General features: G+C 45.5%; 1 protein-coding gene across 9 annotated transcripts in view; it reads left to right on the forward strand.

Moving 5' to 3' along the window:
* glra2 (glycine receptor, alpha 2) overlaps positions 1-18,424 on the forward strand; it is a 187,613-nt gene that overhangs the window by 95,257 nt on the left and 73,932 nt on the right. For all 9 annotated transcript variants that reach the window (XR_007248595.2, XM_048541369.2, XM_048541368.2 and 6 more), the window contains 2 exons: positions 265-347; positions 824-961. Coding sequence is in view for 8 of the 9 variants with exons in the window: in XM_048541369.2 (XP_048397326.2) it covers positions 265-347; positions 824-961 (221 nt within the window). In the remaining variant the exon portion in view is untranslated. The remainder of the gene's footprint in view (positions 1-264; positions 348-823; positions 962-18,424) is intronic.

Genomic DNA, 18,424 nt, shown 5'->3' on the forward strand with positions numbered 1-18,424 from the left:
ATATCAGACTTTTGAAGCCTAATATTGCAAGTTCCAACACTGTCATGGGATCATATTAATTACAGACATGATTCAGCAATCCCATTTCAAAAGATTCCACATGGGTAGGAAATCTTGCAAAATTAATTCTTTGGTGTCAGGCTTGAATATTTGAAATGTATGGAACCACCATTCAAAGTGAGAAAGAAGATAATTGCCAAACCAATTCATTTTTCAGTCTTCTGTAGGAAACTCATTACCTGATATGCTGCCTATTTTTCTCAGACTGACACTTACATTATCCTGTCCAATGGATTTGAAAAACTTTCCTATGGATGTACAGACATGTGCGATGCAATTGGAGAGCTGTAAGTAATTGGAATCCACGAGCATATATACAAGTCAATAATTGTTATTGCATCTCTACTGACAACACAAATTGCCAAAACCTCAGAATAAATATATGTTCTTAAATGTGCTACTATCTTATTTTAACATAATGCATATAATCTTCAGTCCCATGTGCAATTGTCCTTGCTTTGTAACATTTCAATTAAAAGTCAATACAGTTGTTTTTCTTCATCTTCATTAGATTCTGGAATGCTTGGCTTACATCTGTCTCCGACCATTTCCATTATATCCTTGACCATACCCAATATCCTGCACATCGTCCATGGTTCATATCTCTGAAAGCACATCTTCAGCGGACGAAGATAAAGCTTCAGTAAGCCAGTCTTCATTTCCATCGCTTTACACCTTTTAGCATGCTTCGGCCATTTGTTCATTAAATGCCTTTTGCTGAATTAATAAAAACTTGCATTGATTCCTTTGTGTCGGCCTGCAGTTGGATACACAATGAATGATCTGATTTTTGAGTGGTTGGATGGAGAGCCTGTGCAGGTCGCAGAAGGACTGACACTTCCACAGTTTCTACTCAAGGATGAGAAGGAACTAAAATATTGCACGAAACATTATAATACAGGTGGGTCTGATTTATTTTCAGAACAATAGAATCTGTTAATGAGAACTTATGGTTTGAGGGTGAGAAGTAATCTGGTCAGACTGTCTCATTAAATCATTACCATTACAATGGTTAGAATAAAATGGTAAATCCTTTATTTTAGAACAATACAGATAGAAATATCAAACAGAGCAAAGCTTCAGTGCTGCTGCTGCACGTCATCATTGCTGGAGGAATTCTTAGTTTCCCAGGAGCAAAATTATTCTTTACTGCATGCCTCCTGTTGTACAATTGATCAATTCCTCATAAAACTGGAATAGATTATCCAAATTAACACTGTGACAATGTAATCCAAGTGAATAGCAAATTTGGATATTAGATGCGTACAGTGCACAATTTCCCTTCCATTAAACTGAATAGACAGAAATTCATGACAGGCAGTCCTCGAAATGCACTCTCATTGTATGAGAGCAACTAATTGTCAAATCTATTACTTTTCCTTCAAATGTTGTAGTTAAACTGTTTATTTATTGTATTATTCTCCGGGGCTGAACTTCCATCTCCAATCCCACAGGAATAATGGGAACATGATAGGGTGAACCAATTTACCATCTCCCCACCCTGACCTTGCCCTCATGCCTGTGGGAAAACTGCTTATCACTAAATGCCTTCCTCATAGCAATGTCCAAAGAGGATGGGAATCCAGAACCTGATCCCCCATCTGTTTCCTCCTGCTATCCCTTGTTACTACATCTCGGGTAAATGAGCGAGTCTCTCAAAAACACAACAATAGAGAGAGGGGAGCAATAAGAGAATTCCTGGTCTTGAGTTTTGGCTTATTTGCCTGAGCACAGGTCTTCAGCAGCTATAGCTCATGGGATCTTTATAGTTTATCTGCTCCTCACCACCTCCTGTGATGCTGCAATGCTGCTAGTTTCATCACGAACACCAATGGACTCTCTCTCTTTCTGGCAGACAACCTGCTGTGCATGGGGATTGAGAAACAAATCAAGTAAATGGGCCCGGACTGGGACAGTGTTGAAGACATAGGTGGATGGGCATTCCACTGGAATCACCATCCTAAGCAAAACGCAGCCCTGTATCTCCTGCGCTGATCATTATAATATTTATTTCTCCCTTGGCGTATAACTGTACGTCAGATCAAAGCTATGCTATAACTCTATTGGTGCTGTAATTCTGGTTATACAGCTAGCTGGCCATTTATTCACTTGCTATTAATGGGTTCTATGTACAGATTTGCTAGCATGTTGAATATCTAACTACAGTGACTGCACTTTAATATTAATCCACTGGCTATGGTAAAATGCCATATCATGATGTGACTAGTTATTAAATAAATATAACTTCTTTCTATTTCCAGAATTATTTTAAACTTTCAAGCATTGACATTTGCAATAACTCTCTATTCAATGTTGTTTACTGAAAGTAGTTAGGGTAACAATTCTATAGCAATGGTCTGTCTTGAAATGTACCTATGCTTGGAGCCTTCAGGGCAGAATGAATACATATAAAATCAAATGATCCTTGGAGGACCCTCTGGAAACAAAGCAACGCCAGGCATAAATATGAACAGGTGTCAACTGCAGTGTAACAAAGCTTTTGTGCTCCTGAGATGCTGCTTGGCCTGCTGTGTTCATCCAACTTCACACTTTGTTATCTTGGATTCTCCAGCATCTGTAGTTCCCATTATCTCTGATCACCTGCAGTGTAGGTTACTAGTGCCCACATTTTTTTTCTCTCTAGCCAGATACTACTAATAGTTTTAAATCAATAGGTATGATGTTTTCCCCCAAACAGTAGAAACAATAGAAGATCTGAATATTAACATTGCAATATTAAAACAATTATCAAGCAGTTTGGCAAGATGTGGAGTACAAGTCTTTAGGTGTGATTTCATGCGATTATTATGCTTTAAGAATGTTGTTTGTGTTAAGCCTATTACTTGTGCAAATGTGCCTTCAGGTAAAGCTAGCTAGAAGTGCATAAATTTTCCAATTCAGATCTCAGTGATTTTTTTTTAGAAATTTCAAGCAATCACTAACAATGTACTCAAATACTAATGATTCCGACTCATATGCCACATTTTCTTTGGCAAATCATCTGAACCAGCCATAAACAAACAGACTTGAGCAAAGGGACACTCTTTTATGCATGAGAACAGCATGCTGATTGGTTGAGCTATCATCGGCATGGAGGTGCAGCAAGAGCAGTTAACTGTCAATCATAATTCTCAGGCCAGGCAGATAGATTCTGATTGGTCAGGGTGTAAGTTTGGCAGTTAATTGCTATTGCCACATCACCATGCCAATAATAGCCCTAACAATCAACACAACTCTTCTCGTGTTGTATAAAGTGATGCCCCTTTCTTCACTTCTGCTTCAGATGCATGCAAGACAAAAAGAAAAAAAAACACCCTCTTGAGTCTCTTTATCAATTAATCAAATGGATTCTCAACCAGCAAATTGGCCAAAATTTCCTTCAGTCCTTTACTTGAGTCACAGATAAATTGGGCCTTTTATAGTTTTCCTCTTGCTATCTGCATTCAATGTTTGTGCCTCAGGGTGAACATTTTTTTCTTGAAGCTTTTAACCTTTTATGAGCTGCCACCATTGAACAGTGATTTTTTTTTTGCTTATTGATGAAAATACACAACATTGTGTGACTACAGCAGCCATTGGAAAACAAACTCAGGTTGCTACGCAGTTCAGCCAAGTCAGATACCTAGTAGGTAATTTTAATTCACCAAAGTGAGTGGCTTGGGTTGGGTGGAAAGTTTAAAAAAAGCAAAAATTTCAACGCTGCCCAGTTTGCTGATGGTGAGATGAAGGGCAAACAGCTAACCCACTCGCAGCTGCTGATTTGTTCATTGAAAACGGAATACTGTTATTTGAATAAAGTCTTCATTTTCAATACCATTGTCCAGATTTCTCTGGCCTTGGGAAATCTGGCAGTTAGGTGAGGGGAGGACAGCTTTGAATCAGAAGGTGCAACCTGTCATCCAGAATGAGCAGGGTGTTTCCTATAGCCTTAAGAAGCTAATGGTGTAAAATAACACCTTAGCCTCCCTCCCTCATACGCCACTGACTCATTGTCTGTCTGACGACATCTGCTGAATCAGAATCATTACAACCACTTAAATTCCCTCACAATCTCTTATCTCAGATGAAGCCCTCCCCACCACGTGATCACTGGCCTGACCTCTATCCAATCAATTTATGCTCCCTCCCAGTGCAATCTCACCCATTGCACCTCATCCACCAGTAAACTGACCTGCTCCTTGAGTTCTTTCATTCTGACAAATAACCAAAACTAGCAACCTATCAACCTGGCTATCCCATGGGGAAACAGTTTTGGGGGTGGGGTGGGGGTGATGGTTTCAGGTGGGGAATAATAATTCAAACAAATCCTAATGCTGAAGCTTTGTGGTATTTGGGGAAATCTATACTTTAGGATTTCCTGACTAGAACTATTCACCTCTGCTCTTAATGCCTGCTGTATTACATACCAGAGAAATATTGGAGAGGATTGACAGATAATCGGGATTTGTACTTTCCACCTTTTCATCCACTTCAGAAAAGTGCTGGTAGTAGACAAGTTATAAGTGCACCTGCCTTCATTTAGCTATGAAAATATTCATGTATGTATTAACCTTTATTTTCTTGCATTAAAAACATGTTGGATATTCTGTTTATTAGCCATGACATTTAAAATGATGTGCCCTTTATAGCTTCGGTTCCTGAAAGAACTTATTTATGTTCTTGAGGTAACATATCTTATTCTTCGTTTTTCCTCACCCATATATTGCCAGATCTATTATGACAATAGTGGGAACTGTTTGAGTCTAAATATTATCCTAAGTTCTAATAGTGTTCAAAATGAGTGGTTAGCACTGCCTCACAGTATCAAGGACTTAGTTCAATTCTAGACTTGGGTGACTGTCTGTGTGGAGATTGAACATTCTCCCTTTGTTAGAGTAGATTTCCTCTGGCAGTCCAAAGATGGGCTGGTTCGGTGGATTGGCTGTGCAAAATCATCCGTTGTGTCCAGCGATGCGCAGGTTTGGTGGATGAGGATGTTTAATGCAGGGTTATGGAGAGAGGGTGGTAAGAACCTAGGTCTGGGTGGGATGCTCTTCAGAAGGGCAGTAGGGATTCTATGATATACACTCGAATATCATGAAAATAATTGCAATACTTTGACTGGTAGCGTTCAATCATTATTTTGTTGTGATTCATGCTTTAAATTGCTGGTTAGCGAGATGGAGCAGTCATTTTGTGTGGAATTTGTCCTGCTGTGCTAATGTGAAGTTTTGTTTTACTGGTATTACAAATGGAGAATGTGAGTTACAGACAACTTTTTCTTTTAAAAAAAGGCCAGAAGAGGCAATGATAGCCTCCAAAAAGCTGGCAGCTTAAATTATTGGCTTTTCTTAATGTGGTGATGAAGATGTATACTGAAAATGTGTCAGCATGTGGGCTTGTTTCAATACAAACTGTAGTTATACCCTGTATTTCATTCAGATGAGAAATAGAAAATTTTCAATTTGCAATATTTCTGGATTTAAAACTAGCATAGGAATTGTGAATGCTGAAGGCAGCAAAGTTTTGGAGGGTGTATAATGATTGGTGAGGGTCTGAGATATCTACTGATTTCGAATTGGGAGTCCTGAAAACCATCATTAGGTTCAATGCCAGGGCCCGAGCGATGATGGCAGGGTTGAGGGGTTATGAGCAGCAATGATGGGGTAAACGTTGGGAGCACTGGCTCCTTCAACATGCGGTAAGGAGGAGTGGAGGTCCTGATTCTAAATTTCAGTACGTTACTTGCCTGCCTTCTTTATTTGCACAAGTCCTCTAATTTTTGCGAGTTGCAGTCTTTGATAATACTTGCTGTCTCAGGGAAAACTAATGCTGCCTTGAGTTCATGACATTAGCAATAGGCCCCAAATGTACTTCTGCTGAAGTATTCATAGTATCCTGAGCTGTAGGCAAAGGATGTCGTTTTGTTTGCCTGTATGTAACATCATGATCAGTGCATCTCCTGCTTCCCAGTGACCTGGCCTCAATCTATCCCTTAACTAACATCACAAAAACAGATGATATCATAATGGATTGTCTCTTTGTTGTTTTGCGGACATTAGTGTGCACAAATTGCTGTGTCTCTTGCAACGATGCACACACCTGAAAAGTATTTAACTTGCCTAAGTATTTAACTCTCCCAACGTCAAGAAAAGTGATATATAAATGCAAATTTTTTCCCTTTTGCTCTTTAGCACCTCTACATTCCACAAAGTGTTTGTATCAATATTTCTGTCCTTTGGAAATTTGTACCTTGTAGCTAGTGAAGCCTTATACGTTACCCTGTATAACACTTGCTCTGGTAGGAGAACGTGATGGAAAAAAATACTGCATTCTATCCGACTAGCCTCAAAATTAATACTTTACAATCACTGGCACCTCCAAATACCAATTTACATCTCCTTTAAATCTTCTCTCTTATATGCCTGGGTCATCCATTTCACATGGTTGCCACCTCTGTGCTAAGCTAATTTAATCTAAAATGGTTGTGCACTTTCCAGAGTCTAAGTTTGATTTATCTCTCCTTGTTTTTGAATTTTGAATCTATCATTGACGTTCGATTTATATTTTCCTAAATGATTTTGAAAATAGCAATCCCTCAATAGCATTCCAAGTATGTTCCTAATAAAGCTGAGCCAAGATGTACTAATGGAAAATTATTTGCCCATATGAAGAGATCTACTTGAGGTGGATTATGTTCCTGAGCTGAATTTTTACATTAATAATCCACCACTAGCCTCGAAGCTAGTTTTCTTTTAAAATGTATCCGATTGTCACTGTGGGATTCTTTGATTCTATATAAGACCATCAGATATAGAAACAGAATTAGGCCATTCAGCCAATTAAATCTGTTCTGCCATTTGATAATGGCTGATATGTTTCTCCTGCCTCCTCTTTGTAACTTTTGAGCCCCTTACTAATGAAGACCCTATCTCTCTCTGTCTTAAATACACTTAGTGACTTGGCATCCACAGCTTTCCGCAACAATGAGTTCCACAGATTAACCACCCTCTAGCTAAAGAAATTCCCTCTCATCTCAGTTCTAAAGTGTCATCCTTTTCACTCTGAAACTATGCCCCAGGTGCTCGTCTCTACTTCAAGTGGGAGCTTCTTCTCCACATCCACTCTATCCAGGTCTCTTAGTATTCTGTGAGAATTAATAAGATCCCCCTCTTCCTCCTAAACTCCACTGAGTACAAACCTAAAGTGCTCAATGGTTCCTCATACAACAAGCCCTTCTTTCCTGGGATCATCCTTGTGAACCTGCTCAGGACTCTCTCCAATGCAGTATATTTGTCTTTAGATATTGGGCCCAAAACTGCGCAAAATATTCCTAATGCAGCCTGATCGGAGCCTTAAACAGCCTCAGCAGCAGATCTCTTCTCTTGAATTCTAGCCCTCTCAAAATGAATGCTAACATTGCATTTGCCTTCTTAACTGCCAACCAAACCTGCATGTTAACCTTAAAAGTGTTCTGAGCGAGGATTGCTAAGTCTCTGGATGTGAGTTTGCTTGCTGAGCTGGAAGGTTAGTTTTCAGACGTATCGTCACCATTTTTTTTCTTTTTTATTTGAAAAAATATACTTTATTCGTAAGATGTACAAAAAATAAAACATATTTACACACCTACCCAGTCATGCAAGCCGCTCTGGGTTACCCAGGGGCTACATACACCAGCTAAAGGAAAAAAACAAAGAAGGGAAAAAAAAAAATCAAAGCAAAGAAAACACCCAGGCAGTCATCACCCCGCACAGTCCCAGTTGGCCCCCAGACCAGTTGGGGAAGGCGCCAGCTGGGCCCAGTTACCAGATATGGTTCTTTTTCCTATTCTGAACGAGGGGTTTCATACCGTGCTCTTTCCCCACCGCGCCTTGGCGGCGGCTGCCCCAAGCTTTAGCGCGTAGTCCTGGACCTTGGAGTGCGCCAGTCTGCAACACTCGGTCGGGGTCAGTTCTTTCAGCTGGCAGACCAGCAAGTTGCGGGCAGACCAAAGAGTGTCTTTCACCCCATTGATGGTCCTCCAGGCACAGTTGATGTTGGTCTCGGTGTGCGTCCCCGGAAACAGCCCGTAGAGCACGGAGTCCCGCGTCACGGAGCTGCTCGGGACGAACCTCGACAAATACCACTGCATTGCCCTCCAGACCTCCTGCGCATAGGCACACTCCAGAAGAAGGTGATCGACAGTCTCGTCCACCCCGCAGCCACCTCGAGGGCAGCGTGCAGTGGCGCAGAGATTCCGGGCATGCATAAAGGATCTCATTGGCAGAGCCCCTCTCACCGCCAGCCAAGCAATGTCCTTGTGCTTGTTTGAAAGTTCTGGCGATGAGGCATTCTGCCAAACGACTTTGGCAGTCTGCATGGGGAATCACACGACGGGACCCACCATCTCCTTTTCCCGAAGGGTCCTGAGGATACTACGTGCTGACCACTGCCTGATGGCCTTGTGGTCAAAGGTGTTTCCTTTCAAAAATTTCTCCACGAAGGACAGGTGGTACGGAACAGTCCAACTACTCGGAGCGTTCCGCGGCAACGAGGCCAGGGCCATCCTTCGCAACACCGGGGGCAGGTAGAACCTCAGTAAGTAGTGACACTTGGTGTTTGCGTACTCAGGATCTACGCACAGCTTGATGCAGCTGCACACAAAGGTAGCCGTCAGGGCGAGGGTGGTGTTCGGTACGCCCTTTCCCCCATTTTCCAGGTCGTTGTACATGGTGTCCCTGCGGACCCGGTCCATCCTCGACCCCCAAATGAAGTGGAATGTGGCCCGGGTGACCGCAGTGGCGCAGGTCCAGGGAATAGGCCAGGCCTGCGCCACATACAACAGTACCGAAAGCCCCTCGCACCTGACAACCAGGTTCTTACCAGCGATGGAGAGGGACCGGAGCGTCCAGCTGCCCAGCTTCTGCTTCAATTTGGTGATACGCTCCTCCAATTCTTAGTGCACGCCCCAGCTCCACCAAACCAAACACCCAGCACCTTCAGGTAGTCTGTCCTGACGGTGAAGGGGATGAAGGAACGGTCATCCCGGTTCCCAAAGAACATGACCTCGCTCTTACCCCTATTGACTTTGGCACCCGAAGCCAGTTCAAACTGGCCGCAGATGTCCAATAGTCTACTCACCGACCGACGATCGGTGCAGAAGACAGCGACATCGTCCATGTACAGGGAGGTCTTGAGCTGAAGGCCTCCGCTGCCTGGGATAGTCACGCCCTTCAGGCTCACGTCCTTCCTGATGGATGTGGCGAAGGGCTCCACACAGCACATGAACAAGGCAAGAGAGAGCGGGCAGCCCTGCCTGACTCCAGATCTAACAGGAAAACTGTCTGATTCCCACCCGTAGATCGAGACTGCGCTAACGATGTTGGTGTAGAGCAGCCGGATCCAATTGCGGATGCCCTCCCCGAACCCCAATTTGGAGAGGACGTCCCTCATGTAAGCATGAGAGACCCTGTCGAAGGCCTTCTCCTGGTCCAGGCTGACGAGGCAGGTGTCCACCCGTGTGTCCTGTACGTAGGCGATCGTATCCCTGATGAGCACGAGGCTCACAGCGATCTTCCTGCCCTGCACAGCACAGGTTTGGTCAGGGTGAATCACTGACTCCAGGACAGACCTGACCCGGTTGGCTATGACCTTGGCCAGGATTTTGTAGTCCACGTTCAAAAGTGGAATGGGACGCCAATTCTTAATTTCTTCCCTCTCCCCCTTCCTCTTGTAAATGAGGGTGATGATGCCCTTCCTCATGGACTTGCACATTTCCCCTGCCCGAAGCGCAATATCGTACACCTCCAGCAGGTCCTGGCCGACCAGGCCCCACTGAGTGGAATACAGCTCGACCGGTAAGCCGTCGCGTCCGGGAGTCCTATTCCTCTCCAAGGACTTGAGGGCTCTGTTCAGCTCATCCAGGGATATCGGCCGGTCCAGCCACTCCGTCGTGCCGTCGTCTAAGACCTCCGTGATAGATGACAGGAACGACTCGGAGGCCGTGTTGTCCGTGGGCTTCGTGTCGTACAGTCTGGCATAGAAGGATCTGCTGATCCTCAAAATGTCGGGCCGAGACGACGTCACCAAGCCATCGTCCTCCTTCAGCCGGCTAAGCACAGAGCTCTCTTTGTGCACCTTCTGAAAGAAGAAACGCGAGCACGTCTTGTCCTGCTCCACGGAGCGGACCCTGGACCGGAAGGTTATCCGGGAGGCCTCCGCGGCGAAGAGCGAGGCTTCCTGGCCCCTCACCTCATGGAGGTCCTCCGTGACATCGACCCCCATCAACTGCAGAAGGAGCAGGTTCTGCACCCTTTTCTGGAGTCGCGACAGCTTTCCCCGCCTCTCTCTTGCCTTCTGAACACCCTTGAGGACAAAGAACCTCTTGATGTTCTCCTTCACCGTCTCCCACCAGTTGTCCGGAGACTCAAAGAGGGGTTTCACGGTTCTCCAACCAGCGTACTCCCTCTTAAGCTCCTCGACGTTCTCTGGGGTCAACAGAGTCGTGTTGAGCTTCCACGTCCCCTTGCCGGCCGGCTGGTCGTCCTGTAAGTGACAGTCGGCCAGTAGGAGGCAGTGGTCAGAGAAGAACACCGGCTCGACGCCGGTGGACCTGACCGAGAACGTCCGTGACACAAACAGGAAGTCTATCCTTGAGCGGATAGATCCGTCTGGCCGCGACCAGGTGTACCTCTGCTGCGCTCCGTCTGCAGGGGTGCTGAAGACGTCGAGCAGCTTGGCGTCCTTCACCGTGCCCATCAGGAATCTGGACGTGACGTCCAGTTGACTCCCCCCACCCGCTGTCCCCACGCCGGATCTTCCATCTGCATCAATGATGCAGTTGAAGTCTCCGCCTAGGATGACCGGCCTGGACGTAGCCAGCAGGGGTGGAAGCCGCTGCAGGACGGCCAACCGCTCACTCCGTACCGCTGGGGCGTACACGTTGATCAGCCTCAGGGGAGCGTTCCCATAGGTGATGTCAGCCACTAGGAGGCGCCCCCCCACCACCTCCTGAACTTGAGAGATGGTGAAGTTGCGCCCCCGCAGCAGAATAGCCAGGCCCGAGGAGTGACAGTCGTTACCCCCCGACCAGATCGAAGGCCCACAGGTCCAGGCGCCTGACCAATTCCCGTACCTGCCACGGTGCGGTATCCCGCACTCCTGCAGAAACAGGAGGTCCCCTTGATGGTGGTCAGGTAGGCCAACGTGGACACACATCTTGCGGTTGACTTGACGCTGCACACATTAATGTTCGCAACTCGTACCCCCATTGTGGGCAGTGACCGCAGTACCCTCCCCAAGTCCAAGGTCCAGCCCCTCCATCTGTCCCTGCATGCCCATTGCCCGGGCTAACTGCTGGACGCTCTCCGGGCTCAGGAAACCGTCCGTGCTGCCTTCCGAGTGGCATCCCCCCGTCAGGGGTGCGGAGGCAGGAGGATCCGGCTCCGGGTCAGGCTGGGGACGCGCTGTTTCCTCCTTCCCGCCTGGAAGTTCTGGGGGGCCCTCCGGTGCTCCAGCGGCACTTGACTGGGTGTCGGAGGGAGCCTCAGGACGCTCCCGTCACCTGGAAGCGTGGTGCTGCTTTCCTTCCCCCTCGAGATCTTTAACTTCTGCTTCGGGTGGGCCCTCTCCGAATCCCCGTCGTCAGAGGAGCTCTTATAGCCCCCCTGTAGCTGCCTCTTCCTGCCTGATGGTTGCGGTTCTTGGGCCTGTCGACGCACCTTCCTCCTCGCTTTCCGGACTGTTGTCCACTCCCCTGGGTCGCCTGTCGCCGCTTCCATCGACTCCGGGTTGTCGGCGGGGATCGGAGCCTGCAGGGGTGCTTTGCTGGCCTCAGGCCCATCCTGCGGGGCTGGGCCCTCCTGCACGGACTGGCCCTCCTGCACATTAGCGGGGTCCTTGCTGGGCCCTGGTGCCTTCCTCTCCTCCGGGGGGGCTGGCCCCGCATTGCCCCTGCCGGCGACCTGGGCATAGATGGTCCCCCGCCACGGGCATGCCCTATAGAGGTGGCCCGTTTCCCCGCAACGGTTGCAGCTTTTCTCTTGGGGGCAATTCTTTGCAAGGTGTCCTTCCTCCCTGCAGTTCCTGCAGATGGTGGCTTTGCAGTCGGCCGCCATGTGACCTGACCTACCACAGGCATGGCAGACTTTAGGTTGCCCTGCATAGGTCAGGTAGCCCCTGCTCCCGCTGATCACGAAGCTGGACGTTGGGTGTACGACATTCCCGTCCGCGCCCATCCTCAGCGTCACCTTGACCTGCCTCTTACTGGTCCAGATGCCAAAGGGGTCCATGATGTCAGTTAGGTCCCCTTCCACCTTCACGTACCTTCCAAGGAAGGTCGGGACATCAACTGCTGGCACATGCGGGTTGTACATATGTACAGTCACCATATGGCTCCTCTGCGCTGGTATCACAAGCAGCGGGACAGCGGTCAATACAGAGAGGGGGCCCTCACCTCCTTTCTCCTTGAAAACCTCGAGGAAGCGCTCGCAAAGCTTGGCACTCCTCACGGTCACGTCGTAAAAACCTCCTCCGGGGAAATCCTGCAGGCAGTAAATGTCCACAGCAGCGAAACCACAACAGTCCAACAGGACCCTCTTCACGAAGAAGGTGCGGTCCACAGGTGCACCTTCATCCACCTTCTTCACGGAATTGCGGATGGTGTTCTGGACCCCCTGACCTGGGGCACGAGCACTTGCCGCAGCCATCGTTGCAGGTTGGCTGCTCCCCTGAGCCAGCGTTAGGCCGAAGCCAGCATTAAGATCCACCGGTTGCAAGGGTGCACAGCCAACCCAACGTCCTCCTTTCACCTCCAAGACAGCACTCTCCTCCTCTCGGTCCACAAGAGAGTGGGTCTTTATTCTGTTCCAGATGTAAGCTGGTTCACTGAGCTTGCCGGTTTGTTCACAGACGTTTTGTCACCATTCTAGGTAACATCATCAGTGAGCCTCCGACGAAGCGCTGGTGTTATGTCCCGCTTTCTATTTATCTGGTTAGGTTTCCTTGGGTTGGTGATGTCATTTCCTGTTCTTTTTCTCAGGGGATAGAACAGGAAATGACATCACCAACCCAAGGAAACCTAACCAGATAAATAGAAAGCGGGACATAACACCAGCGCTTCATCGGAGGCTCACTGATGATGTTACCTAGAATGGTGACGAAACGTCTGGGAACAAACCTTCAAGCTCAGCGAGCAAACTCACATCCAGAACCTCAACCTGAGCTACAAATCTTCTCAAAACTCGCTTGCTAAGTCTCTTTGCATTTCAGATTTGTGAAGTCTTTTCCTGTCGAGAAAATTGTCTTTACCTCTGTTCTTTCTACAAAAGTGCATTACCTCATACTTACCCGCATTATATTCCATCTGCCACTTCTTTGCCCATTCTCCTAGCCTATCCAAGTCCTTCTGCAACTCTCCTGCTTCCTCAGCGCTACTTGTCCCTCCAGCTATATTTGTGTCACCTGCAAACTTAACAATAATACTCTCAGTTTCTTTGTTCAGATCACTAATGTATTGTATAAAATGGGTAACTGGAAATTGAAGCATTATAAGGGGAGTGTGAACGATTGTGGTGGGGTGGATAGGTCTTGTGGGACATAAGATGATGTAGGGAATGTCTGGGGTTGAACGAATGTGAGAGCGAGAACCATAGAGCCTTGCATTTTTAATTATAATTGGAATGAAGTCCCACATCACTGAGGTGACCCTATTAAACAGCTTGCCTTAGCAAATGACAGCTCCTGTGGCTGCCTCCAAACATGTTTTAGAGATGGCTGGTTGACCTATAGACGGCACTACACCTCCCACCTGTGACAAAGAATATCTCAGCTTTGCTGTCACTTTCTCCCAATGCAGGCATGGGCAGCTGGGAATATTTCCTAGTTTCTTGAGATGCAACAGGCAGCAAGTCTTTGTAGTCATTTTTCATCCCTGTCTTTTCCGAATTACATTGATGTCTGATCCACGAGGACCTCAATTTGGAAATTTCCATCCTTCTATTCAAATCCCTTTAAAGCCATGGCCCTAATTATCTCAGAAACGGAACCCCTAAAATTTGGTATTCCTTCAAATTTGGTCTATTGATACCTTGGGGTGTTTATGTTAACAATGCTCTATAAATAGAAGCTGTTTTTGTCAATTCACCACTCCATTTTCTCTACCATTGCCAGACATACCTCCACTATCTAGACTCAATGCTCCTCTCTCCTCACACCTCTTAGTTTTTCCATCTCTGACTGGAACCAGGTGGCTCTCATTGACTATGAGATCCATGATTGTGTTTGTTAACCTGGGCCAATAAGGGAGCCCTAGTTGACCAATATTAACTGGGGATTCAGAGACTCCTCACTTTAAGGACTGACTCCAAACCAGCTGACCACAGTCAGTGTACTGTGTGCACATAAATAGAGGGTGACTTGGGGACAGGATACCAGCCTCTGTGCAGTTATTTCACTTCCCTTCTATAAAGCTTCTTAAAAATGCATTGATTTGAAGTTTGCCTCCAGCAGGATATTTTACCTAATGCACTAATGCTTATGCTATCCCTCTTAACATAGGAAACGTGATATAGATAACATGGCATAAAAAAAATTCAACAAAATTGTTCATTGCAGCTGGCTATTATATACAGACAGGCCACAACAGCATCTAGACTAAAGACAAGCAATTAGATTACAACTGAGGGGAATTCTTCAAATGGTCACAAATAAGATGGAGACCTTTATACCATCAGGTCATATGCTATGATACAATAGTTTTTCCATGTACATATCTCTTAAAGGTTTACTAACATACCATTTCTCTTAAAGATATTCTTATATATTGACCATGAGACAAAAAACACAACACCCATCTCTTTTAATAAGATTTTAGTCACCCAAACTTCATCCTCCTATGGCTGTTCAGCATGAGTTTTTACCTAGTTATATTGCTTGAGGAAACTTGGAATGTTTTCCTCCATTAAAGTCCTCTAGTAGATGTTTTAATGCCTCTCAGTATCTATGTCTGAAACAGTTGCAGTGTCATAGTGGTCCTTTGAGAATAGTATGCTGGCATAATGAGATTCTCTAGCTGTTTACTCAGGTGCAACTTAAATCATTTTTTTTCATTGCTTTAAGCACATCTGTTTACATCACGTAAACAAGCTTTTCTAAACTGCCTGAAGAGCAAAGCTTAACCAGGCCTGAGCAGAATGCTTGGTGCTATCCCAGAACTCCTGTGTGTGTGTTGTAGCTCATTGACTCTGACAGAACTGATACTGTGACATTAGTTCAGTGTGCCACTACTCTATTGAACATCAGAGAAATTGTGGAAAAATGACTCTACTTGCCACTATGAAGGAAGTAGATTAGAATGTGATCTTAAAATGATATGGTAACCAAATCCCCAGGGTTGCAAGCTATAAAAATATATTGGTGTCAGTACTGATCTCTTCTGCTCAAAAGTAAAACCAAAATAATGCATATTCTTGAAATATGAAATAAAAACAAATGACTGGAGGCACTCAGCATGGAGTTTCAATGGCAGCATCTATGGACAGAAAAGCAGTTAATGTTTTGATTCCTCTTTGAATTTTATATCAATATTATGTCAATATATCCCTATATTCCAAGGACTGACGCAGCTCGAGAAGATGGCTCGTTGCTATCTTCTCAATGGAAATCTAGGCTGGGCAATAATGTTAGCCTAGCCAATCATATCCAAATGCTAGGAAAAATGTACAGTGTATTGGGTAGAGTCTTGTGCACTTTTGTGTGGTTAATTTGGTGGCGGAGCAATTGGCTGCAATGGTACAGTATGGGGAATTTGCCACCTTCCCATCTCCACCTATGGTGGAAAGACCTCCCTGACTCTTCCCCCACAATAAACTGAGATGCTTAATTGAACAATTAATACCTATCAAAGGGCAGCATCCTGTTATCCTGGTATTAATGCAGCAGTGGACAGGGACGGTGCTCACCACATAAGAAGCACAACAAACAAAGTCTTGTCTGTAACCTTGTGAGTTGCCAGGGTGCGGCTGAGAAGTTTTCTCATTCAAAGACACTCATTGGGTGTTCAAGGAACCCAACATTAGGTACAGAATCCCACTGAAATACCCTTGCTGCTGATTTTCCTCTCAAGCGTCCCCTCTCTACCCCGTGTCTCACCATCCCAGTCACCCAATGATCCCTGATCACCAGTGTCCTTTCCTGATGTCAATGACTTGTGCTTGGCTTCCTTCTCAGCCTGAGACCTAGGGTGAGTGTAGTACTGGCAGTAGCCATGACCCCTCTGGTAGCTCTGCTGAGTACCGAAGAGTTGCTGGCCTTTGGGTGACAAGAATCAGCAGGTGGGAGGTGGGACCTACAGGGATCCCAAAAGATCGTCATCATTGGCTTGTTAAGGGCTTGAACATAGAGACTGCATGTTTCTCCCACCAGTGACTGAGACAACCACTACCATCACAGGATTCTACCCCTAGTCCTCTGAAGTGTCATTCACAATTTAGCACCAAACTATGGCCAATTTCCTCCTTAAGAATGTGGTACAGTGTGAACTTCGCTCCAACAGGGATAACTTGTTCCTCATATGGTCCCATAGCTCACCATCCAAGCTGGATTCCAATTAGGATCTCATTGTGAAAGCCCACTTGAGTGGAGCATAATCAGAGTGTGGATTACTGAGGTGAAAGCCCTGCTGTATGCTGTAAACATTTTATAATCCCTGTGAGATGAGAAGACTGGCCTCATCAGTGTATATTCATAGTCTTCCACTGCATGGAAAACTTATACAAAAGAGCATAACCACTAGCGCAAATAACTGGGAACAGCAAATCCATAGAGGTAACAATTCCAAAGCTCTACCAGTTATGTTTTATGAGAGATGTTCAGTTCTTGTTTCTCATTTAACTTATTCTTAAATGTTTTGCTTGCATATCTTAAGTCATTCGTAAGAAGTGGTACCAAACATTTAAGATTATCTTCTTGTGGGTAGAGCATAATGGAACTGAAAATTGAGCAGATTCTTTGTTTTGCTTAGCAATTAGACTCAGTTTGACTTGGGCTTTGCTTAATTTGATGAACCATGCTGTGTCACTGAGTTAGTACCCTATAACTCACATAGTAAACAGTCACAGGCAGTATCTAGCAATCGAAAGTAATGACCCTGGGAGAGTCATGCACCTGGAGGTGGAGTAAAGGAGGCACCCAGTCCTCAAGAGGAAGACCATGATTCATGCCAAAGCTGAGGCAGAAGGCCCGAGGATTGAAGTCATCCAGAGACTCGGTTGACTCCCAGCTCTTTTGTACCTGTAATCAAAAATGGGAGAAGTTTTCTAGCTTCGGGGAAAATGGTGCACCAAAAGAATTAGTTGCAAGTTCCTTGTGAAGCAGAGTTTAGCAATATCACAGGAACGACTTGAAGAAATGGAATGGTCCTTCAGCAACCAAAATGAATGCAGAAAGAAAAATGCAGTTATATGTTTAATCTTTTTTTTAAAAAATGACAATTTTGGGATTAACTTCGAGAATTGAAAACTAGATTTAAAAATCCAACCTGAGCATGCCAAGGCGGCACTGTGGCTCAGTAGTTAGCACTGCTGCCTCACAGTGCCAAGGAGTCAGTTTCAATTTTAGCCGACTGTCTGTGTGGATTTTCACATTCTCCCTGTGTCTGCGTGGGTTTCCTCCGGGTGCTCAGGTTTCCTCCCACAGTCCAAAGATGTACATGTTAGGTGGGTTGGTCATGCTAAATTGCCTATAGTGTTCAGGGACGTATAAATTAGTTGGATTAGCAATGGGAAATACAAGGATGGGGGTGGGGGGTGGGTGAGTCTGGGTGGGAGAGTCTTTGCAGAGTCAGTGTGGACTTGTTGGGCCAAATGGCTTCTTTCCACTCTGTAGAGATTCAATGATCAGTACACTGCTAGCTTTCCCATTTTTGTATGATGAGGCTAATGTTGGTAGGAGCAAGTGAACGGCAATGTCATTTGAGTTTGGAAAGGTCACTGCTGGCCAGCAGCAGAGATTTCCTTTGACATTGATTAGACACACAAACAAATTCCTGTTCCATACTCACAGACAGAGAGGCTCCACAACCCACTAAGTATCGCAACACTTCAAAAATATTACGATTCTCCAAATGAACTGTTAGAACCCTTACGTTTAAAGAGTTGCGTCACTCTATGCCATACACTATAACAATATTAATACAGCAATTGGTAGTCAACCTGGGTCTATGGTAAATAATTAATTGTAAAAATCATGGTAATTGGTGTGGTCACTTTAAGAAACCTAGCAAAACGTCTCTTACCACAAACACATATCGATTTTAGAACTACCAGGATCATTGTAAAACTTACCCAAGAGCATTAACTAATCATGCACAGCCTTTTGTTCACTCTGCAGGCTTGACGCTGAAACAAGG

Source organism: Stegostoma tigrinum, chromosome 12 (assembly GCF_030684315.1).
Source record: "Stegostoma tigrinum isolate sSteTig4 chromosome 12, sSteTig4.hap1, whole genome shotgun sequence".
Lineage (NCBI taxonomy): Eukaryota > Metazoa > Chordata > Chondrichthyes > Orectolobiformes > Stegostomatidae > Stegostoma > Stegostoma tigrinum.